The 10,313-nt window shown below is 37.6% G+C and overlaps 1 protein-coding gene across 1 annotated transcript in view; it reads right to left on the bottom strand.

Annotated features, from left to right (window-relative positions):
• Positions 1 to 2,401: 2,401 nt before the first annotated feature.
• LOC110114912 overlaps positions 2,402 to 10,313 on the bottom strand; it is a 69,313-nt gene continuing 61,401 nt past the window's right edge. The window contains exons 13-14 of the mRNA XM_020847956.2: positions 2,929 to 2,994; positions 2,402 to 2,854 (exon numbers count right to left, since the gene is read on the bottom strand). Of these exons, the coding sequence (XP_020703615.1) occupies positions 2,693 to 2,854; positions 2,929 to 2,994 (228 nt within the window). The 3' untranslated portion in view covers positions 2,402 to 2,692. The remainder of the gene's footprint in view (positions 2,855 to 2,928; positions 2,995 to 10,313) is intronic.

Raw genomic sequence — 10,313 nt, 5'->3', positions numbered from 1 at the left:
TATATTGAATCATATAGTAATTGTAAAAGAGATCTGAAGTGGACATCCAACCGTCCATGCCTATCCGAGGAGCTGAAGATCGACGGCCGTGATCGTCCTACATTATCTTAAATTTTTATTTGCTATTTTTATTTTAATTATGAATTTTTCATTTTTACCCTTATTTAAGGGTCTAATCTTATGTAAGCCCTAGGGGCATGATCGTCTTATTTTAGTTTCTTTTATTTCTGAGGCCTATATATAGAGGCTCTTGTTAGTGTAATGGTATGATGAAGTTCTAATAACATTTTGTTATGCACTTTTGCTCCTTAGAAGGACTTAGGTGAGATCTCTATGGGAGGGAATCATAGTTTCCAACAGCCGTAGGATGGGTTCGAGCTCGTGGCTTGAATCCCTTAGTGAAGGGCAACGAATCACCCATCAGCCACAGGAAGTGTCTGGGCTCACAGTTTATTTTCTTTCTCTAATCCCCACCTCCTTTAATCGTTGGCTAAATCTTCCCCTAGCCGCTGGCATTCTATCTCCCATCCTCTTCCCCACCACCGGCCACCCACCCCCTTTCCTTTTCAACCGTCGGCCACCACCCTCTCCTTCTTCCAATAGCCGGTCTCCTCCCCATCTCCACCACAAACCGCCACCTTTGGATTTCCCAAAACCCTAGCTGTCGGCCCCTTGAATCCAAGGTGGTCCTTGCCTTTGCTACTTCCCAAAGTTAGGTTATGAAGATTGGGAGGGAAAATAATTCAAATTATAATTTCAAATTCAGATTCGAAATCTTTCCTAATTTGACATGATCTATATTTGGAAAGTTTTAAACCATTCAATTCAAAATTCAAATTTAAATTAAGAGGAAATCAGAGTCATCAATTCCTCCTAATTTAATTAACTTTATTTTAGGAAACCCCATTAAACCTTTCCCTAACCCTCCCTCCCTCTTTCTCAGTCCATTTAATTAATTTCCTTCCTCTTATTGCTCCCCAATTAACTCTCATCTCTTAACTTTGAATTTTAAAATTTGAAAGATCTTTAATCTTTTTCCTAATTTAAGATTCTAATTAAACAATCATTCAATTACCCCATTATCATATTTCTAATTTAGCCCTATCTTATTTGGAAAGATTTAGTGATTCAAATTCAAATGAATTTGAATTTTAAAATCTTTCTTAAATATCCCACACCAATTTTAAAAATTTCCCATCAATTAGTACAAATATGAATTAAATGATTGTATTTGAATTTAATTCCCCCAATTCAATGTATGTGGACACATACATTGAATGTGAACAATTCTCCCTCTCCCCTCTCTCTTTGGCCGGCCCCCATCCCTCCCTTATCCAATAAATTAGAAATTTTAGAAAATTCAAATGACCCCCTCCATCATTCTACATCAAGATCTTATAAAATAATAATCAATAGTTAAGCAATTTGACTTAAATAAACCCATGTTCATAAAAGAGATGAGAAGATTTGATCTTATATACTAATCAGCAATAATTATGGTGTACAACAAAATATACTAACCAGCCTTTCCCAAACATTCAGTACACCTTCGCTCAAAAAAAGGAAAAAAAAAAAAAAGAAGTAAAAACCTCTCAAGACAGCTTAAGAGTAAATAAGTTGGGCCAGATACAAGTAATAATTAAACAATACTAAAAAATTACACTTTAATTTTTTAAAAAGTATCCTTGATTTGTCAAAATGATGATTCAAACTCGTGAAAACAAACTTCTTATAATTTTCTCCTCTCTCCTCTTCTCTCTCTTCATTTATACTTAACTCCTTCCAAAATGACTCAAGAAGATTGTCATACACTCCCATGCAAACTAAGCTTTCATACATCAACTTAGATATCCATCAGCCCAATTACAAACTACATTATTTATACAAAATCAAATAACCCATTTCTAATCTTTCACATAATTTATCACATAAATATTTTGATACCTACCTTACAATGTGATTCAAGTATAAATACTAAGTCAACGAAAACCAAATCACCAAACTCATTTTCAAAATTTCATACAAGAAAATCTAAACATACCTCACCATATAATACATAAATGATATTGAGTCAATACCTATTCATCTGCCGCCAGTCTCAAATTTCCTCTCTTTCTTCTTGTTTATTTCACTCACTCGCCTTTTGTGCTTTACAAATTTAAAAATATGTTCAAATTACATGAGTCTTGGTATATGCTAGAAATTACTCAATTAAGGGGTTGTTTGACTCAATATTATTGAGATGCAAATATTATCCGCCAAATATTTGGATTTCATCGAGTGTTATTTTATCGAGATGTCAATATTATTCATATTAAAACATAGTAAAAAGATTCTTCATATGTCAAGACATAAGTATAATAAGATCATCATTTTTGAAATATTATTTGAAGATATTAGAAGACCAAACAATTAACATTTTTAAATAAAATAACATGATATTTCATACATCACCGAATCAAAAGTGACAAACAACCTTGATTTAAGAAGGGTTAAAAAATAAGAATAAAGAATAAGAACAAAATTTTCCATCCAAAGTATATACCAAATAAATGATTCACTCTACACAACAGCATATAATCAGGTGAAAAGAAAAAAAAGAGGTGCTCTCCTCAGGTTGTTGCTGATAATTTTATTTAAACAGGCAGGCAAAATGTAGACGAGAATTTGAATATTACCTGTATGATGCATTTCATGAACCCAAATCTAGCAAGCTACTCCAGCGTTTTCTTAAATGCTCGTAAGCCTTTGAACAAGGAATAGCGTTTGGTTTGAGATTTCCTTCAACAGGAAATTCAGAAACAAGATCCAATCTCATTAGTGTATCCATAGCCTCATCAATGGGCATATCAATCTGCAGTGAGTAGTAGTACACCAATCAAATTAACCCACAAGTATAATATAAATGAAAATAGATTGGTTTCATACCTGCAGATTAAATTTGTCAAACAAGAACATTTCACACTCAGCCCCAATGCTCTTACGATTAAAAACCTGTAGAGGGTAAATGTTAATTTTCTCCACGTATATATTATACAATATTATGTCTAATTAATGCCTCGAGGTAGTTATTTTATCATGTTGAAAATACAAAAGGAAGAATGCTGAAAATCAGAATCATTGACAAGGAAAACAAAATTGGGCAGATATAGCATCTCTTATCAGTGTGTAAGTTAGTTTTTTCCCACTACAATTAGTTGGCGATGCTGAGCAAATCGTTATCATAGTCTATCCTATAGGATTCATTGGAAGCATCATCCAACATCAAATGTCTATTGCATTTCTCAAGACGAGTAGTAACACCTGGCTCCAATTCTCTTGAATGAGTATCTCAATGTTCACTCCTCAAGCTTAGTTCTTTGTAAAATAGGAATTAAAGGCGAACATCATGATATTTCAGGAATCCAACTCAGCAGCATCATTACTTGCTTTACATTCAAACTCATTCAACAGCCATATATCAACACGATTACCTTATTAATTTCTTAATTTATTTTTCTTGCCTTTGGATTTTAATTTTTAAGAAAAAAACTAGCCTAAGGAACCAGCTGATCCAAGAGGCTGGGCTTCAGCATCAGCCGTAACAAGTTTCCGCTTAAGCCTAGAAGAGAGCCAAGTCAAGATCAATCATTAGTATCGATTCGGGCTGCACAAGGTAGTAACATGACGGCTTTGATACAAATTAATAATGTAATCCTTGCACAGAGAGAAGTTTGAAAGAGTCAAAGCCTAACTCCGTAATTCTAGGAAAGCATGAACATTTTGGCCACATTCATTTGAGGGAGCTTTGAATTCTACAATTCATGATTTATCATGAATTAATTAGAATTTATCTTAGTTATTTAATAGTTATCAAATAATAAAAATATGCTAACATAATAGGAATGCCTTACCGGATAGCTTATTATGGTCGTTATCACTTTTGCTTATCTAGTAATTTATGAATAGCCTTTGTATCAGGTTTTTTTTCCATATAAGTCAATCTTAATTGAGTCATTGGAAAAGTATCTCTCCTCTCCTATTACTCCTTAGCTGAAAATGTCTCTCATATAATAATTTCAATCACTAACCACACACCTAATGACTACAAGGCTTCTGTCTATCCAAAATCATGAAAAATTGAACTGGGCACAAATCCCCTAATATGGATGGTGTTCCTTGGCCTCATTTCAACATAAATCTCGACTACTACTACTACTTTCTAACCAAGAACACAAAAAAAGAGAAGAATTTATAAGTGAAAAAAATTATTAGGGTTGGAAACATCATCTTGAATAGTACTTACTCATCTTGAACTTGGACCTTCTTATGTCATCTTGGAAGGTTTTTTCATGGTTTGCGCAGTAGTGTCATAGAAATTCAAAATATCTTTACTGAGAGAAACCTGCATTGAAAGGTTAGAGAGGAAGAAGAGCAGAACAATCTACGGAGAAGCTTTTAGTGTTTCATTTTCATTGATTTCTACGCTATGCTATACAACCACATAAATAGGAAAACTAGCAGATAACGGTGAGGAAGAGAACGACAATCCGTTAATGATAGTCTGTCCTACAGCGTGGAGTATTGTTGCATCCATAAGCTGATGTAGTTGGAGTAGGTTAAGTATCTTGTGCTTGAGGTTTATTTGTGTACTCTAACAGCCCCCCTCAAACTAATCAGTCGAGAATCGAATGGTTAGTTTATCCCTGAGTTTCAAAAATTTGAGTGGAGAAAGAGGTTTAGTAAGTATGTCGGCCGGCTAATCCACTTAGTTGAGATGAAGGATGGAGATCGCGCCTGAGTGAATGTAATGACTAATAAAGTGATAGTCGATCTCTATATGTTTGGTGAAGGCATGGAAGACCGGATTATGAGCTAGGGCAATGGCCGATGTATTATCACAATAGATGGGTGTGGAAGTTTGCTGCGGCTCCCAGAATTTGGCCAATAATCGACGTAACCAGAGAACATCAGAAGTAGCTGAAGAGAGGGCGCGATATTCGGCTTCAATAGATGATTTGGCAACTATAACTTGCTATTTAACACACCAAGATATAAGAGTAGCACCTAGATAAGAACAAAATCCTGTGACGGATTTCCAATCAGATAAATCAGAGGCCCAGTCAGCGTCCACAAAGGTGCTGAGTTGTAGATTGTTAGATACCAAAGGTAGGCTATAGGATTTGGTACCTTGGATATATCGAAGGATTCGTTTGAGGGCAAAATAGTAGTCGGCATTCGTCAGACTATGCATATGTCCGTAAACAAAGTTTACATCAAAGGCAATATTCCGATCTTGTTATTGTGAGATAATTGAGGGATCCAGCGAGTTGCCTTTATAGATGAGGATCGCTAAATGGTTCTATGGAAAGAGCTGTTTTTGATGGCTTAAGAGAGAGTGGTGTGGCCACTGGTTTGCAATTAGTAAAACCAATAGAGTCCAGGAGGGCTGTAGCATATTTCGTTTGATGTAGAAACAGGACATTTGACTCTCGATGGACTTGGATGCCTAGGAATGTGGAGATAGATTCCATTTGATTGAGTGCAAAATTAGTCTGTAGCATATTAAGCAAAGACTGAATAGTCTGAGAATGATTTCCAATGAGAAGTAAATTGTCTACATAGATCAACAAATAAAGTTGAATACCATCTTTAATGTAGATAAGCAAGGAGGGATCTGCCTTGTTGAAAATGAAGCCAAATTGAAGAAGAGAATGTGTTAGCTTGTTGTACCATTGCCTGGGAGCTTGTTTGAGATCATAGATGGCCTTGTGAAGTTTGCAAACAAAGTGAGGATGTTGAACATCGGCAAAACCCAAAAGTTGTTTCATATAGACTTCTTTTTGTAGATCACCATGGAGAAAGGCGTTTGAGATGTCAAATTGAAGTGTGGACCAGTTGCGTGAAGAGCAAGAAGCAGTAAAATACGGATCGTAGGTAGCTTGGCCACTGGTCTGAAGGTTTCATTATAGTTTATGCCATGCTCTTGAGTAAAAGCCCTGAGCTACTAGGCGAGCCTTATGACGTTCAATCTGACAACCCGAGCATATTTTGAGTTTGAAGATCCACTTACAACCAAGTGCTGGTTTGTCTTTAGGACGAGGTATAAGGGTCCAAGTGCCTTTCTTCTGGAGTACTAGGAACTCATCTGACATGGCATTTCGCCAAGGCTTGTATTTAACAGCTTGATTATAAGAAATAGGGAGGGGAGGAGATTGAGGGACGGTAAGAAGATCAAAAATAACTTTGGGGCGTTGGTGACCAGTTTTTAACCGACTTTGCATTGGGTGTATGGATGTGATTGGCTGTGGTGGAGGTGGGGATGTGGAAGGTACAAGGGAGGATGGGAATGAAGAAGTAGGTTTATTAGGAGACAAAGGGATTGGAGAGGTAGAAGGGTTTGAAGGTGATGGAATTGCTTGTGGTATGAATAATGGTTTGTGAGTGATGGGAAGAATGAAGGTAGGAGTGAGCAGTAAAGGATTTTGTGGTGGTCCGGTAGATGTCAGACAGTGATTTGGAGAAGAGGAGGGATAAGGAAATATGTTTTCAAAGAAAATGACATGGTGGGAGACATGAATTTTATTGGTATTAAGATGCAAGCATCGATAACCTTTGTGGGAGTTTGAGTAGCCCAGGAAGACACTCGTGAGAGCGTGGAGATAAATTATTTTTGGAGAGTGGTTGTAGCCAAGGAAAACATAGGCAACCGAACATTTTTAAGTGATTGTATGAAGAAAGGTGACCATCATGACGAAGTTGATATGGAATTTGAAGATTGTGAGCTTTAGTAGGAAGAATACTGATGAGATAATTAGATGTTAGAAGAGCTTCTGCCCAGAAGATTTGAGAGAGATGTGATGCATGAAGAAAAGTGCGAGTTGTTTCAAGCAGATGACGATGCTTGCGTTCAACAAGACCATTCTGTTCTTGAGTGTATGGGCAGCTAAGTTGGTGAGTGATGCCATGTTGAAGGAAGAAAATTTTGAAAAGCATGACTAGTGTATTCTCCTCCACCATTTGTGCGAAGTATTTGAATGGACTGATTAAAGGATGTTTTGATGAACTGATGAAATTGTTTGAATTTTGAGATGGTTTCATCCTTGGTGTGCATAAGATAAAGCCATGTATAACGAGTACAGTCAACGATAAACATAACATAATAACGAAAGCCATAAAACAAAGAAACAGGTGATGGTCCCCAAGCATCAGAATGTATTAACTAAAATGATTTAGTTACATGACTTTGAGAAGGAAGAAAAGGTAATTTGTGACTCTTGGTCACAATACATGATGTACAAATAAAAGAGGGAGTACATATCAAGGTTTAAAATTGCGTAACTGCGCCTCGAGGCGGTTTTCGTCCGTGAGGTGAGGCGTAAGCCTCAAGGCGGTTTGAGGCGTAAGCCTCACGAAGACAGAATTGCGTAAATGAAAAATTAAGGATTTTAGCAGGAAAATAATAGCAATATTGGAAAATAAGAAAGTAGATGCAATATGGAATGAAGAGCTTTTGGAGAGAATGCTGAACCACGGTGTGAATAGGGTAGAGACCATCTGTTAGAGCACACAAATGAACCTCAAGCACAAGATATTCAACCTACTCCAATTACATCAACTGATGGAGGCAACACTACTCCACACTGCAGGACAAATGAAGAAATAGTAGAAAGCAGAGCTGAGACCAAGTTTTGGTCTATCAAATTCTCTAAATGAAGATTTGCTGACTGCTGGGTTGGGATCAACGAGAGATGTCGAGGGCGGAGAAACACGTCCTGTTAGGTATCCTTTGAAGCCATTCACAGAAAACAACTTGAATACTTGGAGTGGCCAGATAGGGTAGTTCTCATTAGTGAGAACGGTGGATACAAAGATTTAAGGTTGCTCATGAGAAACTTAAGGGAAGGTGGAATGGAGATCTCGACCATAGAAGCTGAAAGAGAGGACGCTAGTAGAGTCCTGATCCGCCATTGTGAAGAGAAGTAGATCCTAAAGCTCTGATACCATGAGAGAAACCTGCATTAAAATGTTAGAGAAGGAGAAGAGCATAACAAAGTATGAAGAAGCTTTTAGTGATTCATTTTCATTGATTTCTATGCTCTGCTATACAACCATATAAATAGGAAAACTAGAAGATAATGTTGAGGCAGAGAACGACAATCTGTTAATGACAGACTGTCTTGCAGTGTGGAGTAGGGCTGCCTCCATAAGCTAATATAGTTGGAATAGTTTAAGTATCTTATGCTTGAGGTTCATTTGTCTGCTCTTAACATTTACATCTCTTGAAAATCATTACTCCATGCATGCATGAAAACCCTTTACATAAGAAAGAGCTCTAGAAACCTCAATTGCACCAGAGCCCAAGATTCACGTAGAATCCCCAACATCCTACATTTCTAGTTGACTTCATCCTGTCTTAGCATCCGATGACATTGTTCAGATGTTCATGCACACAAGCTACTTGTACTACTAACCTCAAATTGTGTTCGTCATCGCGGTATGATTTCCGTGTGCATGGGGCGCTTGTCATTGCTTGAATGAGTAACACACTTTGTTGTGCCCTGCCACCGCACGTTACTAGGAAGCACTCTTAATCTCTACTGGTGCATCATCTAGGGCAAAGACCTTGTCAACTATTCCATTCACCAATTGTTTCTCCCCTCTTAAGATACCTCTCTCATTTCCTTACTCAAAATCCATGTTGCTAGTGTTCTTTTTTCCATTGTCTTTGTCAAGAAGCTCTTGTTGACACTTGAATTCCCTCTCTCAGCTCAAGATTCGTCATTCTCTAAATAACGAACTCTCTGTTGCAAATCTGATTTAAGGGAATATGATTTTGATGATAGCAAACACTTCTGTTTCTCTACGACTGCCTTGCCTACTAACATTTCAAGTCCACAAGATCAAACTGCAATTTGAACTAGCTCAAAATAGGATAGACTAGTTCTGAGTCAGTTTCTAAACTTTTCTCTTTCTTGAGTCTATTGTAAACGATGTGATTTCTGATGCTAAGTAACCTTGCACACATACACTTTGGGGAATTTTTTCTGTCTGATTTAGAGTTTTCTATTTTTGCTCACATCGTCCGGGACGATCCAAAAATTGGCCTGGACGATCAGTTAAAAACAGAAACCCTAATTAGGGCATCCTGGTTAAGGCAACAGTCATTAAGCAACACGTCCTGGACGATAGGCTCAAATCAGAAAGAATCAACCGCCAGATCTATTTAAGTATTGTTTATTTTTGGACAACGTCCAGGATGATGCAACACAATTATGCCTAAATTAATCTAGTAATTAAGGAAAGCAATTAAGGTTTTGATTGCTTGATCAATTCATCCTGGATGATCTCAGAATCGGTCAGGACGATCTGTTCACAAACCTTAGTTGTCCCTGGACGACCAAACATCGGCCAAATTCAATTCAGGGCAATGCTCTAGATGATTTTCACGGATTTGAACTAATCGCCCGGGACGATCAAGCTATTTTTCCATCGTCCATACATCCATTTAGTGCGATTGTCTGAATGATATTCAACGATTTGTACTGATCGTACAGGACGATATTCTATCGGCCTGAATGATATGAACAAAAATCTTCTAATTGTCCCAAATCATTCTGGCTGATTGAGCTTAATTTGAACTGATCGTACAGGACGATAAAGTTGATTTGTTGCAATTAATGAGCTATTCCGAAACTCTTCTATTTAAGACCTCTTGTTTTACTTAAGAGAGTATCTTTTGCTGCTGTTCTGACCTGAGAGAGCCAAGAGGACGGGAGAGCAACAGAGAGAGAGAGAGGATCTTGTGAGGGGGAGTTTGTGAGGGGGTTCATAAAGGTTGCTCCAAGCAAGGATCCGTCGTCCTTAGTTCCTTGGAGGTTCTAGAGAGGTCTACTTCAGCATCTGATCAAGGTTCTCTGCCTGCTTCAGGAGGAAGCAAAAGAAGTTGGGTTCTCTGCCTGCTTCTGGAGGAACCAAAAGGAGTTGGGTTCTCTGTCTCACCTGGGTTGGTGGAAAGGTTTGTAAAGGCTTATCCGCCTTGCTGTGGGGGCAAAAGGAGAGACACTGAGTTTAGTGCAATACTCGGAGGGCGCCTCCAGGAAGTGGACATAGGTCGTGTTGACCGAACCACTAGAAATTTCTGTGTTCTTTATTACTGCTTCCGCATTTAATTTATGCACTTTGATTTTTGTGGTGAATCTTGGTTTTTGTTTTAAGATTGTGTTTAGATCGAAAGATTTTTTAAAATACAAATTCATCCCCCTCTTAGTTAGCCTTGGGACTAGTTTATAAGGGCTTAACATCCCTGTCGAACTTTCAAGTGCCATCAGAGC

This window comes from Dendrobium catenatum, unplaced genomic scaffold (genome assembly GCF_001605985.2).
Source record: "Dendrobium catenatum unplaced genomic scaffold, ASM160598v2 fragScaff_scaffold_133, whole genome shotgun sequence".
Taxonomy (NCBI): Eukaryota; Viridiplantae; Streptophyta; class Magnoliopsida; order Asparagales; family Orchidaceae; genus Dendrobium; species Dendrobium catenatum.
Note: the sequence above shows the minus strand (reverse complement) of the source record. Positions and strands in the feature narration are given on the sequence as shown.